This window comes from Rhamphochromis longiceps, linkage group LG4, assembly GCF_057381845.1.
Source record: "Rhamphochromis longiceps isolate RC_006_pf linkage group LG4, R_longiceps_female_GT1.1, whole genome shotgun sequence".
NCBI classification, from domain to species: domain Eukaryota; kingdom Metazoa; phylum Chordata; class Actinopteri; order Cichliformes; family Cichlidae; genus Rhamphochromis; species Rhamphochromis longiceps.
The window spans coordinates 30,953,084-30,969,831 of record NC_140560.1 but is presented as its reverse complement, the minus strand read 5'-3'; the positions used below and the strand labels follow the sequence as shown (position 1 = coordinate 30,969,831).

Here is a 16,748-nt window from a genome sequence, read left to right as displayed (position 1 = left end):
TAGGGTAGTTCCAAAAAGATACCAAAGCAGAACTGGTGATGGTAGCACCAGCACTGAGTATCAATGTCAGGAGGTTAAAGATGGAAGGGGTGGAATTAGAAAGTCTGGATGACACATAGAAATGACTTAATTTATCTGAGTGATCTGAAAAATACAGGTTAAACGTTTATATCAATAAAATAATTTTTCAGTGCAGTGCCACAAACAAAATTTCATGAACCTTCAACATACTGAAGAAGAAACAACTAATTAGTGTCTGAAAATGTGACAAAATAAAACCAAGACAATCTGCATGCAAACTGGGTCAACTAGGGACGGTTTTATGTTAGTGTTATTTGACTTCTATTTATAATGGCTCTTGCAGATGCAAAAACATTCCTCTGGAGTAAACAAGCAGGTGAGAAATGTTCAAAAAAAATCATCTTACACCTTTAAAGGATTTCCAAAACCTGCTATATTCTCCCAAAATGTGCAACATTTCCATGCGTGGGAGGCTTGGAACCGTCACCAAAGAGCATTCACACACATTTACCTCCAAAAAATGAAATTCTACCTATGTAAACAACCTATCACATATACAGAACTATCCATTAAAGTTGACCTTTTAGATGCCAACTGTGGGGGTGCTTTCAATGACATAGTTGGACAGCTTGTCACCATAGTAACAAGGCAGTTCAGTCAATAGTGGTTTTGGGGTTTAAATGCCATTGCAACAAACAGTAAGATGTTACCGGTTGTGTAACAAGTTCCAAAGAATAGTATTGCAACTCATTAGCAAAGTCGGACTAGTGGGCGACAGTAATTGTTATGGGAGGAGAAGGGAATTAAACGAGTGTCGTTAACTGTTACCCCTGCCCACCCACATGTCCCTGGAGAATCCCATCCACCACTGGTAGATGCTATCTGCTTTTAAACACACATAAACACGCATTCTCTCCTGAATGCCCTCTCTGTTTCTCATACTCCCCACCAGCTCATTTGCTTCCTTGTTCTAACTATCAGCATCCATCCATTTGCATGCACAGTAAATAAAACCACCGACCCCAGGCTTTCTAATTCTATGCCTCTGAAACGGTTGTATGGGGAAAGCCATTTGAGAATTTATTCCACATCACACAACACTTTCTACCCACTAGTCCGCTCTTTGGCCTTGCCAGAACTGGTTCAAGATTTCATTGCACTAATTTGTCATTTACAAAAAATGTACAAGTCAGCTAGCAGCACTTCTAACCAACTTGTTTGAAACAGAATCCATATCAGTGGCACTAAAGCATCAAAAAGGTTTTATGTTGCTGATGCACAAATGGCATAATGCTGAAAATCTTGGTACTTAAGTAGTTCTAATAATAATAATTAGATTAACATGTTAGAAAATTTGCAGATCACTAGTTAACTATTACTTAGTTTAAGAGTTACAAATTCAGCCCACCTGGGCATCACTAGTAACAGATGGACTCTTGGAGCTAACGTAAGCTGTTTATGAAAGAAGGACATAACCACTATGGCATTGCTCATTGGTTTTTGAGGTCTGTTTTGAAACTGCAAACTGAGTATTTAGCAAACTTTCCTCTTAGCTTTTGAATAACAGCTTTGTTGAGTGAACAGTATACTTGACTGAGAAACTGACACACTGCAGGCTCTAATGGTAGCAACCTTTTCATGAAGTAGCCATGACGTAAAACATATGCTGTTTATTATCTATTTATCGCCAAATACAGCCATAATTTACAAAATGATCATCATGCTGTATTAAATAAGACTTCAAGCTAGAGATTTAGACCATAAACTTTAAGCCACTTAACTACTGGCTTTTCATACCCAGAAGCTACGTCCATCCTCTATATACAGCTTGTGCTTGCTGAAAAGGTAACTAAAGAGTTTTTGTTTAACTAGTACACCAAAATCCTGAACTAGTGAGAACAAATCTCCAACTAGTACAGACAAAGACCAAATTAGAAGGGGGAAATAAATTAGAAGCCTGACATGGAAGCTTGACTGAAAAGATGTGGTAGTATTAATATGACGTAGAAGTTTCAACCCACATTCCCTATTTGAAGGTGAAGCCCAGGGTCTGGCTGGGAGAATAAAGCCAGCAAATAACCCTAAAAATACGTGATTGTACTTTGAATATTGAGCAATAAAATAAGGATTTTTTTTTTTTTTAAATGAGGGCGTAGCCCACATATGCCAGATTGGTATCCTGTGGTTTCTTGGAAGAGGTGATAAGGATCATAGCATGGTGGCAGGGCATAAGGGAGAAAGAGAATTAGAGGGGAAGGAGGACAGCACGTGTTTATATTTATTTTTAAGTAAAGGTCTTATGAAGTGCTGTGAAAATTTTCCATTTTAAAAATGTATCCTGTAGCAGAGATACATGAGAACATGAGATAAGACAAAAAACATGGAGGAAATTCAGCACAATCTCCAAATAAACTCGTGAAAGTTAAGTGCAATCAGCCAGGGTAATGACAAAGTGTTATCAGAGATCACTGTTCTTTATTAAAAGCCTCTATTTTGCAAGCAGTGAAACAGGGGCAGACACTATGGGAGCTGACCCCAGACAGGTAAAGATCAGGCTTTGTATCTTTGTCTCTTTCCCTTCCTTCATATAGAACATCTCACACTTGTCCTCCCAACCTTTCTCTCATCAAGCCCTCATGAGAAATGAGTCGCTGTCCTCGATCATTCTAAGATACTAAACAGTTTCTACTTTGGCCCACTTATCCCAGATCTAAAATAAGAGCCACCGACATTAGCGCCAAAAGGAGAGATCTCAGTTGTCCCATGAAAAATGAGCATAAAAACTTCCACAGAAAAATGCAGGCATTGCTGAGTCGGTGATAAGATAGCGCTGTGGTAAAAGAGGACTAAAGGATATTACTAGCAAAAGCTTATCTCAAAGGTCAGAGAAGGTGCCAAACAGCCAAGGACTAAAATATGTTTTTTACAAACAAAATGTCACAGAAGGAGCAAAGCTGGCGTGAAACAGAAGATAATGACTTTTGTATCGATGTCACAGTTTTAAACAGGTCAGGATGACATGAGGCAGCAACAAGGCACTAATCTCAAGAGGAAACCAAAACGAAGAGAGGGAAATGTCATCAAAATTTCTCAACAGTGTCTAACACAGCAATCAAATTTATCTTTCTATTGCAAAGCTGTCAAAGTGACACAAAGCAGAGAGAAAACTTGCAGAGAGAAGATGCTGTGAAGAGAGAAATTTTGCCATTGCATGTACAGAATCCAACAAACAATGTGGCCTCTGTATTTGTATGAGGGAATGGTATTTGGATGGGAAACTACCAAAGAGAAATTCATCTGTTAAACTCCAATAGTGAATATTCAGAAACACAAACAGAACTTGTCCTTATGGGCCATACAGTAACCTGACCAGCGCCTGCTCACCATCTCCACTTGCCGTGGATCCAGGTTGGTGGGTGCATTGGCTGGCACAGCAAACTGGATCTTCTTCCTCTCCTTGGGCTCCCCCTCGACCTCGGGTGACACAGAGGGCTCCATGGCTCTGGATCCTGGAGGTCTGACTCCCAGCAGAGAGGAGAGGAAGCAGCTGGAAATCTCTATAACCTCCAAGAGGAACCTCCCACTCCTGGGTAGTCCCAGTCCTGAAGACTTTTCTTCTTTCTCTTGCTTCACTCCTTCACAATCTCTCTCTATTTCTACCTCTCTTAGAAAAAGTGAAAAGACTTTTTTTCACCTCTTTTGCTCTCCTGCAGCTGCTAAAATCCCCCTACACCTCTCTGGGTTTCACTCTTTCCCTGTTTGCAGTCCCTTTAAACCTGTGCAGCAGGAGTGAATGAGGCATGTCCTTAGATCTGGCTGTGAGGGAGCGAAGTGGGTGGATAGAGAGTGGAGGGGAGGGGCCAGTGACCAAAAGAAGGTGGAGATATTCAGGGAGAGGGAGGAGTCACAGTAAATGGGGAGGAGGGAAAAGAAGACGTGACAAGGGGTGGAGGGTGGGCAACGCTTTTTTCTACCTATTTAAGCTGAAGTTGATTTGTAATCAGAAAAAAATAGTAATCTCATCACATCAGCTGAGCCTCTTTTGGCCTCTATATGTGAGAGATTTATGATGGGAGATGAGGGTGGCAGGGAGTGCAAGGAGAGATAAACAAGAGGAGAGTGATACGTGCCGTATGCAGGAGGAATGTACAGAGGGATCCTGCTGCTAAGCCGATGCCACCGACATTACTGGATTTACAGGCGGTGTTGTATGTAATGCTATGACCATATGACTGATAGCAGTCAGGGAAAGTACCACGATTGTCAGAGAGAAATACTCAGGATGTCCTTCTGTCAAAAGCTTGATTGGATCTCAGTGAAAAAAACAAGTAAATGTATGCCAAATAAGATAAAACTTATCACAACCTTGGCTTGTATGATTTAGAGTGAATGGGACATAGTGATCTTTAGATGACAAACATGGAGAAGATACAAGTGAGAATGAGAGAGGGGGAAGACATTGTGGTGACATACAGGGAAAAGAGGACAGCGTCAGTGTTATTTTCAGGGCCTTGCTGTTATTTCACTCACATGGCAGAGGGATTTGGACAGTGGAGAGGAGTGGATTTGGCCTCAGGACAGAGTTGGGCTTTGGCATAGGCTGGAATGAAGGAGTCAGCTATAGTGTTGGTGATAGTGGAGGAGGAATAGGAAGTGCACAAGGGGCTGGAGGGACTTTGTGGCCATAACAAAGAAGGTCAAGGTATATATGGCACTTGGGGACTGCATCTACAGAGTCTGAAAGAAAAAGAGTAAACTGAGTGTTTATCCTGCTGGTAAGAACAAAATGAACTTGCCAGAATGCATATTGCATTTTCAAGGGTTTGCCTGAGTGTTGGACCCTGCTACAAAGCCACTTCTGTTCAAAGCAAAGCACCACCTCCACATGCCTGCAAGATGCAACTCATTAGTGGATTATTATCTTCATCTGCTACATGAAGTCCCAAAAGGTCGCGATTTGAGGTTTATGAAAAAATAGAGTACATACAGATTGTCTCAGATGTTGCTGAGTGCTTCTAAAGAAATTTCAGTAATGCACTGCTATTTGATTTTGTTCCAGAGTGGTTGCATAACTTGTAGTGTGTTCAGGGGGATTGCACAATTGTATTTATTTATTTATTTTATAAAGACTGTGTAAAAGGGTCTGTGTAAATGTCTAGTTTACTACAAGGTACAGATTCCAACTTTTAATGAATCCAGAGATTGAGTAGTTCAAATCGACAATGAGGCAATGATCAAACAGAGATTTTTCTTTATGCTTAAAAGATAGCCCCATTGCAGAGTGACATGAAGCATACTTTATATATCAGGGAGGTTTACTAGAGCTTGAAAGGCACATTTGACCAAATGTAATAAATACAGGTGCACTTCAGTGCCTTTGTTCTCGTCATAGCAAATAAGACACAGATTTGGGACTCAACTTGGTCTCTGTACAAATATGAAGGAATGCTTTGCAGGCATTCCTCAGAACTATAATATTGCCATTACAGGAAAGCTCTAATTAGCCTCTGTCAGATCAGTACCATTAGTAACAGCAAGACAAAGAGGCCTCTCTTTTGTGCAGTGCCTGAAAACCTACAAGTGAAGTCGTTTTAAATGTTTTGTTTCACTTCATTTACATCCTCCTTTTTCTCATGCTACACTGCTAAAAAGAGTTAAAAGATAGGTAAAAGAGGCACAACCTTTAAAGAAGTCCAGCTACTGTAACTGAGTACCAAATGTCTGTCAATGATGGGGCATGAGATAGCACAAGGCCCTCTTAAAATATGTCCTCCTACTTCTAGTGTAAGAGTCCCACCCAATGCCTACTTGCACTGGATGACAGCATGGACATGACCAATGGTGCATCTTACTTCAAACAAATATCCATGTAATCTACTGAACTCAGGTTTTAATTTGCAGCTTAATCCATTTCTCCACTAAAAATTCTTCACCATTACCTAAGTAGGATTATGACTTTTACTTCAATAATCCAAAGAGTCGTGAGCCTGTGTTGTAAGCTACACTTGAGGCTGATGATCACGTTCAGAGGTTTGTTTGTTTTCTGTTGTTTTGTAAGACTAATTTCCCACACTGTTTATAGTTCTGAGCAATTTTGCCCAATTTAAAAAGAAAGGGGAACTGCCGCTGCTGCGTACAGCTAAAAATACCATCAAGCTAAAGCTAGTAAAGAAAGAAAAAAAAGAGGAAAAACATCACATCTGCTTTTCACACTATTCCTTTGGGACAGCATATGTAAGGAATTTGTTTCCAACTTTGTTTCCTCAAACTAGAAGCAACTTATAGTCAAACTATAAGCTTCCCCCAAGCATAATGAAGTGGTACCGGCACCTAAACCTAACACTGTAATTTAACGCCTCATTTATAATTTGAACCTAATCAAACAGAGACAGAAAATACAAGTGACAAGTTTAAGGTCATTCTCCCTTTTTGCTTATACTACAAACATATCAAAGTATCAAAAGATGGAGTTCATGCATCACTCAATAAACCACTCATTTCCCTCTTCTCATACTGATGGTGCATTCGGGATCTGGACTAAACTAAATATATTCCTTAGGTATTTGAATATAAATACATATCAGTGCAGACCATTTTGTGGCCTATTTTTAAATCCTACTGAAACTCTGTAACAGGTTTCTTTGCAGGGTTCTGTTGGGAGGCAGGTTTGAGAGAAGAAACTATATCAATGCTGTAATCAGATGCAAATTCCAGCATGCTGCCCACTTCACAGGAATTAAATCTGCCAAGCTGACTCAGAATAAGGATCTGTTTATCATGAGTGTTGACAAGTGCAAACAGGACTTAGCTCATCTTTTTGTCAAAAAATTTTAAACCCATTTTAAGATAAGTGATAAACCCAGAAAGAACTTAAAGCTCTGCTAGCACTAGTAGCTGAAGAGACCTGCTTGACAGTGAAGCTGGCTAAGATGGAAATCTGCAACTGCGCTATGTCACAGTCAGTAGATAAAGCTAAAAAAAAAATGCACCAAAAAGCACCAAAGCTGATATGTATGTTTGTCTTCAACATTGTTTTCATCTAAGAAAGAATTGTTTTGATATTTAGATTTTTTTTAAATAATTTTAGCATTGTGGTTGCTAGAAACATGTCACAGGAATTCGTTTGGGCAGATTCAGGCAGCCTCTCTGTTTAAGAGAGGTCTCACCTTCCAGAGAACTTTATTCTTTCCCCCTCATCAGAGACATCAAGATAATTGATTTTAATTGATTGATAATTGATAATTTATGACTTTGATGGGCTGCCTAATACTGGAGAATCTGTATAAACTCAGTCGTGGAGACAGATTTGCTATAACTGAGTCATGCTGAACAATGTTTTCAGTGTTTTAGGTTTTAATGCTACCTTTAGAGATGAGCACCATTCTCTGGTTTGTGCAATCTGACTTTTTTTTTTCTAAAACCTGGTTACCTATTTTCTTTTTGATGTAATCAGATCAGCTGCCCACAACCACCTGTCTTGGTGGTTGTGGGCAGCAGTATCCTGTTTTCAGGTTTCATCATGAAAAACAACCCAGTTTCAGTAGGGGTATAGTTTAATGCCCTTTTATCGTATAGTTTATTTATTATATAAATTAACAGGATATTCAGTAGGATAGATGATGTGCATGACTGTGAATTAAAAAAATATTGTTTTTTCCCTTTTAGAAATCCTAATGCTTAAAAGCATCAGAACCTTACATTACACAATTCTTCTATAACATACCACCTCTAAATTAACCATGTCCTTCCTGCTATAATGACTTCCTCCACAGTCCTCTTTTACCTGAAGTATGGACATAAATTGAAAATGTGAGTTTTTTGTTTTGGAAGGAGTAAAAATTCCTATACATTTCTGAAATACTAAGTTAAAACTATCAAATTGCAGACAATTTGATTTTTAGCATCATAATATCTGAATGAAAATTCATTACTAAACATCCCTTCTGGCCATAAAATATGAAAGTTGCAATTTCTGTCATTTTGAAAAGAAAGTGCTCTGTTAGTCCAAATTCCACAAATCAGAAAACCCAGGATATCCACTGACAATACAGTAGACGTCATATAGATTGCGTAAATGGTGCTTGATGTAGAGATCTCACACTTGTGTTCTCCACAGTGGAATAAAATAAATTTCTGGTTCTTGGAGGGTTTTTTGTAAAAGTGAATAAATAAAAACAGAGAAAAAGAAAACACACAGACTGAATGAGCAAGTGTGATGCTGGCACAGTAAACATAAACAGGATGATCATCTGGGATCTGAAACTTCAATTACAGATAACGCTGTAGTTCTTCGAAAAGCAATCACAATTCTCGGGCAAAATAAGACAGGATTTAGAGAAGAAAGGAGCAGCAAATAAAAAGAAAGTGTTTATAAATCAAGTAAAATACGATAAAAAAAGAGATTTAAAATAAATGATAATAAACGATCATTAAAACTGGTCAGAAAAGAGTGTGCTGTTATTGATACTTAAAATAACCCTTTAAAATTCATACTTCATAATAAAAGCACATTTTAAACACTCTAACTAAATGATTTCATATTTTACTGAAGATTCACCATCATTATGCTGCACATGATGCAAAGCACATACCAGCTAAATTACATTAGAGCACCAGTAAATCAGATTTAGGGCACTAGTAAATCAGATTTTTTTTTTCTAAATTCAGTCGACTCCTTCTATTTCTAGGAAAATCTAACAGTATTTAATGTTGCTGTTACTGGCTGCTGCTCTGTTCTGCCAGCTCATTGTGTACAGTTCCACGAAAGCAGCTGAAATTATGTTAAAAGATGAAACCGTTTGGTTCAGTAGAATACGCAAGGCTGACTATTTCAGTGCATTATACAGGGAAAATGTATTCAAACATTACATGCTAATCAGGAGCATCCTCCCGCTTTGGTTGTATGGATTACTACAGAGACAAATTGTCAGGTAAGCTTTCAAATCAGAGCAGCCAGGCATTGTAAAATCCCCCGACCGCCTGTCATATTAACGACATTACTCCACATTGCCGACACACTGACAAGTAGAACAAATTGCTCTAATTGGAAAGCAAACAGATATTCTACAGAACTCATTTGTGCATGAAGGGATTAACAAATAAAACTACTTCAAAGGGGAAAAAATGTTTTAATGCTCTGATACTAAGCTATCTAATTTTTTAATTTGTGCACTGTTACACTAGTGCCGGCCTACCTGTAGTGAATATCTCCGGGGAAGTCAGTATTTATTTGTAGCTCTAATTAAATCAGTTATGTCACTTGCTCTACTCATGATGCTGCTGCGTGTATTTACAGACACTGTCTAAACTCATCGATATGCAGACTCGCATGTCTCTAGCTCTATTTTTATTGCACTTCACAGTGTTTATTCATTTAGCTTCCGCCTTGTCATTAAATCACTGTTTTGGCAAAACCACAGGAAAAACCTTCTGAAGATAGATCTTACTAGCTGCTTTAGAACAGCGAGCTTTATAATAACTCCAGCAGACAGCAGGGACAACCTGTACAAAATGTGTGGCATGTGTACTGTAAACTCACGCACACAAGTACTCACAGTGGAGACACTCCAACCCAGATAAAAGGTCTGCAATTCTATCTGCTCCTAAACAGAGCATCTTGTGCCATCTGACAAAAGCCTTCCTGTTATGAAACTAATTCACAGGTGCATTAGACCCCCTGCAGAAGATACCCCAACCATTTCAACCACGAAATGCATTCTGGTTATCTCAATGAAGTCGTGTCAAAAACAAAAGGGAACAAGGAACTGTGTTGGTAAAAAAGCAACAATATAACAGATTAACCCGTCTCTTTGAGGCTAGCATAATTCTCTCTACCTGCTGGGTCCTGTAGTAGTAATAAACCCGCACATTCACAGGGGATTTCAGGGAGAAAAATCACTGTGAAAGGTGAAGTATTCCATTAGTCTGGATGACAGAGAGGCTTTATAACATAATAGCAGGTGGTATCTCAGTTGAGGGGCACAGAGAGATACTGTGTATCAGTCAGCACCTCACTTGACTCCTCACTCATCCAGTTATATAACATACCATCGCACAATAAACACGCTCTGTTCATATAAAAAACCACAGTCGGATACACCTGGGAAAGCTGCCCTTCCCAGCAGTATCAGCACCAACTGTGGTGACATTATGTTGCATTGTGTTGACTAAAGATGCTTGTGTACCATCTACTGTTCTACTAGTGTAATTACAAGTTCTTAAACGACTTTCGTCTTGAAGGCTTTACTTCTTTTCATTTGTTTTTATGTATATATGCATACACTCCTTGGTCACTTTATTAGGTACACCTTTCTGGTACTTGGCTCTATCCCCTTGTGCCTTCAGAATGACCTTAATTCTTTGAAAACATTGCTCATAGATTTTGCCTCATGTTTACATGATTCTGACAAATTCTGACCCGACCACCCTAATGTCACAGCAGAAATGAAGGGAAAATTTTTCACATCTTCTATTGTCCAATTTTGGTGAACCTATATGAATTGGACCCTCAGTTTTTGTGTTCTTAGCTGACAGAAGTGGTATCTGGTATGGTCGTCTACTTCTAGGTTTGATGTGTGGTGCATTCAGGGATGCTCTCTGATCGATGCTTTACCATCAGCTTGATTAAGTCTGGTCATTCTCATCTGTCCTCAGACATCAAAGGCATTTTCACCAAAGAACTGCCAGCTACTGGATATTATCTTTTTTCTTGACGGTAAAGCCTAGAGATGGTTGTGCAGGACAATCCCAGGAGATTAGCAGTTTCCACAATATTCTGACCAAAAAAACACTCAAAGTCACTTAAATTACTTTTTGCCCACATTCTGATACTTGGTGTGAACTTAAGCACTTCATCCTGACAATGTCTAAAGCACTGAATTGCTGCGATCTCATTGGCTGATTAGATATTAGTGCTAGTGGAAGGGGGGGTTATGAGTTATTTTTGTGCAGAACTTGGATTGTTTTCAGATTTTTCTCACCATTTCAGCAGGGTGGATGTTTGACGCCAAATCAGGTTGTCTGATTGAATCAGGTTCCTTCAACCACTGGGTGCCATCTGTGGAAGCCATCATCTGAAGTGGTACACTGAGTGCTGTGCATGGAAATATGGCAGAAATCAGACAGGCATAAAAGGAATTACCCCCCTGGAGTTTGTTAGGACAAGATCGCACAAATAAACCTGCAAGAGAATCAGTGAAGGAACACCAGATGCAAAGAAAAAAATAATAATTCAGGAACAAAACAATATACAACAACACATCAGGGGACACAAAACCTTCTGAAACAATAAAGAAGTCAATGCAAATTGTTCTTAAAATTTAACTTCAGTGTGATAGGCTGCTTGAAAAGTAAAATATGGTTCCCAGACTAGTGTGTAAAGACCAGCAACAGACCATGCTAGAACACCACTGAGGTCACAGTTCACAAACAGAAGGACAGTAAAGTTTCATACTTTCAACTATACATTCTCAGGAAATCTAGACAATAAAATCTAGATAGTATAGATGCAATATATATATGTGTGTGTGTGTGTGTGTGTGTGTGTGTGTGTGTGTGTGTGTGTGTGTGTGTGTGTGTGTGTGTGTGTGTGTGTGTGTGTGTCCTGTAGTCTCTTTGGTGGACTTTCACATAAAGTAACTTTGTAGATTAATTTGTGCAACACCCTGCATATCACTTTCACTTGCGGAAAGCACACCTGCCAGAAATTAGGTTGCTTTTTATATCAACAAATTATATTACAGTGCTATTGTTAGGTTTTGTATTGTTTATTGTCATTTATGCTTAGAAATATCTACTTATATATGCTTAGAGTTTTATAATTAGTTTTAGATTTGTAGAGGTTTGATCCTTAATAGTCTGCAAACTTTGTGTGCATTCCAGAGCACTCTGGGAGCATGTGAGAGGTCGTACCTTCTCTTATTGTTTTATGGTAGGATAAACGTAGCTATATCTGTTTTAGGCTAAGTGCCTTTTGTTTAGATGAACTGCTGGACTTCCAGACCAGCAGGTTTAGGGAAGTCATTTATGGGGTCACACTCGGACCACACACACACACACACACACACACACACACACACACACACACACACACACACACACACACACACACACACACACACACACACACACACAGGGAAGGTACTCTTTGTTTGTATGTAGACGTCATATGTTAATGAAGCTATGTATATTCATGTAACTTCAATAAAAGAGCAGTGTTATGGGGGAGCAGATGAGAGCAACTGGGGTCAAGCGAAGGAACGGCGTTTGTCCGGTTCTCTCCCGTGCACGAGAAACATGAAGAACTTTGCCTACTTCGTGTCTTGCTTGCTGTGTAATTATATTGTCTTCAACGTTCCAGCGAATAGGTTCAAGCTACAAACCTATCAGTTATATTTTTAATATATTAAACTCTTAAGCATTTTGTTTGGCATAATCTCTAGTATGAAATAAGCACTAAAAGAAATTCCAAAGAAAAAAGCCTGACAGTATTTACACTTCACTTATTGCAAATTCCACTTCAATTTGTGATAAGTGATGGGTAAATACAGATAGTACTCAAAGCTAAACTCAGCACCATTAAATAATAAAGGATATAATTATAAACAAATTCCAGTAGATGGCAGCCTTTTGCTACATTTGGCTCTTAAGCAGGCTCAACCCTTGTTGACTAGAAATAACTTTCCTAGTGGGGGTTGAAACTGAAACTGAGGTGATCGTTTAGGATGAAAGCAAATTTAAAAACGTGTTGCCACTGAGGGGTATTAAACAGTTGAATAAATCACTCTTAATAGGATGCGGCAGTCTAATCAAGATACAGTGAAAACAGAGAGGAAAATTCTAAGACAGGACTATGAGGATGAAGGACAAGCTGAAGGGACATGAGGCAACAATGAGAGAAACTCAGTGTTTAAACTTTGACATGTAGGTTTCCTCAAGGATAATAGAGGGTGATGTGACTGGTAGATATGTGAGAGCAACAATACGCGTGTGCCTGGATGTCAGGAGCAAAGTAGGGTGGGGTGCTGTAGATGTAGCAGGTGGAAGACATGGTGAAGGCAGAGACAGAGGAGGACATGGCAGTAGGGCAGTGATTTAATTAGCACCCTCTACCCCCTCCAGCCCTTCACTCATAGCATCAATAATGCATGGCCCCTTGTTTCCACTGCCATAATTAATCCTCTCTTACTATAATTAAAAGCCAAAAATCCCACAAGATGGTTCAGCTTGGCCAGGCATGGGTAGGGTTGGCACGGGAACTGATGAAAAACTCCAGAGCCTCATATTCGCCCTGTGGACAGACAGATCGACAGACAGACATGTTGACAGAAAGATCAATAGTCGACCCAACTCCATCACAGGCAGAAGGAATGAGGCATGAAGACAAGCTGAAATACAAGGGGAAAATGTGACATGCAGCAAATCAAATGAATGAATTTGACAGACTTGTGATGAGAAGCGCTCCTCGAAAAGGGGGCTTTGTGTGCAACATTTGTAAATGAGTAAGTGAAGAAAGAGCAAGCCAAGCACCCACCTAAAAACCCCAGAAAAGAGGACGGGTGTACAAATACACACACACACACACACACACACACACACACACACGTACTTACAGAGACATCCTGCTCCCAGATGAGGTTTATCTCTGCTGCAGCCAAGCCAGACGAGAGGGAGAGGTGGAGCTTTCTGATGCTGCAATTAGGACCACACTGTCTGGGCGAGCAAACAAGAATGAATATTTCAGTCCGGAGATCTCCATGGGTACCTATGGTGGGGGCCTGGCACACCTACAGGCACACACACACACACACACACACACACACACACACACACACACACACACACATACATAGACGGATACACAGCTTATCATGGCTGCCAGAATTATTCACCTCCCAATCACAGATGCCACAATTATCACATCAGTATCGCTGCGTAAATGATGCCAACTGTTATGCTCATTGAACTATTGTACAAGGTTTACAATGTGAGCATAAATATGGATCAGTAGCAGTCCTAGTATGTAGCTGATCCCTTCTCCTTTATGAAAATAGGTGCAACGAGCATCCGAGCTTGGCCGCGTGCCAGGAAACAGCACAGTTGGCAGAGCAGAGGTCATCTCTCAACCTACCTCAATTTCTTCTCTCCCCCCGCCTCCCCTCTCTCTGGCTACCTTTCTCACCTCCTCTTCCAGACTGAAAGTACTCACCTCCCTCAGTCACCTCTTTGGTCTCTTCAGCATTTTTAAACGGTGCTTTACTTCAGGATCTCTGCTGTGCACATTCTCTTCACAGCACACACACGCGCACAAGCCTTGTACATTAGGATTACTCCCTCTGGTGTGGGTTCATTGTCGATGCTCCGTGCAGCCCTCCTCCTGCCCCGCCGTCCTCGGCCCCATCTCTACTTGATTTATCGCCCTAAAATACCACTGCACTAATTAGTCAAGTAATTAATTAATAGGCATTTGCATTTGTGCATATGCAATTAGGGGACTGGAGAGAGGAGAGTGCAGATGGGGTCCGGGAGTCTGATGGGGGTGGGAGGGTCCGTGTGTATGTGTGTATATGTGTGTGTGCATGTGAGCTGTATGTCATATTTGTGCCAGCAGAAGTTTGCACTTCTTCCAGAAAGACAAGTGAAGTGCAGGTCATCACCTCACACGTCTGACAGTAAAAAAAGGGAAGAAGGAAGGGGTGAGGGAATGACAACGGTATAGGGAGGTGTGGCTTGATGACTTTGAAAGGCTCTTATGTGTCATTTGAACATGGAGGAAACGAGTGATGGAGAATTTGAGATCTTAAAGGGAGAGGGCTTTAATTTAGAATCTGACTGCATGCGTTTAGCCTGTAAAAGCACAGCAGGTGGTCCTTACTTAAGGCTAATCCACATACAAACCGGATGCAAAGTCATTCTAAAACATCATAATTCCAAACAAGCTCTTCTCTGGCATTTCAATTTCAGATCAAACTCTCCTTGATTGGAGCCGCCTTGAGCCCAGTGCTGGCTAAAGCCACGCCGTTGACATTTAGCATTTATTTTGGCAAGGTGACCTGAAGGTTGTTTTGGACTTGTTGGGAAGCACCAGGCTCCCATCACCACAGCGCTCGCATCTCTCCCCCCCTCCACCGTCCAGCTGAGGTAGGATAGGGCACCAATTTGGCTAGCAGTGAAGCTCAGTGTCCCTCAACACAAATACACATGCTGACACAATCACACCACCGTGGTTCAAGGTACTGCCAGTTTATCATTCCCTCTTTCCCATAAGGGATAAGAGACACATTAATGAATGTGCAACATCACGGCTCCCTAACCACAGCTGCCACACTAGCGTTAACCCCAGGGATGACCCCGCAACCTCCCAAACACTGCCATAGTTGTGGCTTTGCAGGCAATGTAGGGGTGATCCAGACCCAAGGACATGATCAGCTTCTATCAGCTATTTCTCAGCCTCCAGGTCCCTGTTCCCTCAGCCCGATGGGTGTCTTTGTGCCAAGTTGGACTTGGTGGTCATCAGGCTCATTTCTCCCACATTAACTCCACTAATGCCTCCTAAATAGAGAGATCTCTGAGCTGGGGTGGACACAATGCAGCAAATCAGACATATTGGAGGGATCGGGGCGCTGGTGGCAAGGAATTCTTGCATCTCTGCCACTGATGTGCCAACATGCCTCCTAAATATTGAGGATCTCTGCCAGATTCAACCAGCATGTCATCTACTGCTACACCCCCCTTCCTCCTCATTTTTCAAACATCCCTAGTGGGTCTGCACACCTGGGTCTCAGACTCTCTCTCACCCATCCTCTCACTGTGTCTCTGTATCTCTTTCCCTCTCTCTGTGACACTTGCCCCTGTGGACATCCCCACCCACCCACCCGCCCTCCATGCTTAGCATTGCATGCTGAAAACATGACCAGCAGCTCTGGCAAACCTCACACATTCAGACACTGTTACCAGTAAACATTTGATCTTCACACACGCACACCATGCATGCAGCTAAAGCCTATGTAATGGTATATGTTTTAATCTAATTCATTTGAAGCTCCGGCAAGTGGGTCATCTGCAGCCAGTGTTGGGCCCAGAAGAGTCAGAACAAATCACAGTTGGTTTTGGTTGTCGTTCCTCTGAATACATTGAAGCATAATTTGATCCAATTAGGTAAATAAATAAACAATATGCCGTCTGTTCCACGGTCTTAATGCACTTATAATGCATCCTCATCTCCCTCCCCCACTCAGCTTCTGAACCGGAGCTGTGGTGGAGGGTAAACCCCACAAATAAACACGGTTTGCCCACCTTTCATTTGATGAGAGTTAATTGATATGATTTTATAATAGGCTTTGAGGATAGACTTTGAGAGAAGATAATTGATTAATTGCTTGCTCAGATATTTTAAGTAGCTCTTGTTTGACTGCTGGTTATAGTTTACCCACTGTATTGCCACTTATTCCACATTTTTATAAGAGTATATCCTTCATGGGTGATGCTGAAGTGTGATGACTACCATAATATATGGAATTAGCATCAGTGGGTTTTCTGATATGACTTCACATACTTAATTGTCTTTAGCCCTTTTAATATCACCTTTTTCGTGGTAAGTGCGGGGATATTTGTGCAGCTCTCCGTTATATTGTATTAAAGCCGAGTCGTGAGTTTGGCAGGGGATTACCAAATTTCACAGGTTTGAATTAAAAAAAAAGTAGCTTACATGTCTTGAAACAGCAGCACAG

General features: G+C 40.7%; 1 protein-coding gene across 4 annotated transcripts in view; it reads right to left on the bottom strand.

Annotated features, from left to right (window-relative positions):
- The window catches only part of ppp1r1b (protein phosphatase 1, regulatory (inhibitor) subunit 1B), a 32,965-nt gene extending 19,175 nt beyond the window's left edge, over positions 1–13,790 (bottom strand). For 2 of the 4 annotated variants that reach the window (XM_085404472.1, XM_085404473.1), the window contains exon 1: positions 3,406–3,832. In XM_085404472.1, the coding sequence (XP_085260598.1) occupies positions 3,406–3,519 (114 nt within the window). In that variant the 5' untranslated portion in view covers positions 3,520–3,832. Of the gene's footprint in view, positions 1–3,405; positions 3,833–11,000; positions 11,114–13,207; positions 13,310–13,631 lie in introns of those variants that run through there. The other 2 variants (XM_085404474.1, XM_085404475.1) reach the window with 2 other exon arrangements.
- Positions 13,791–16,748: the final 2,958 nt, after the last annotated feature.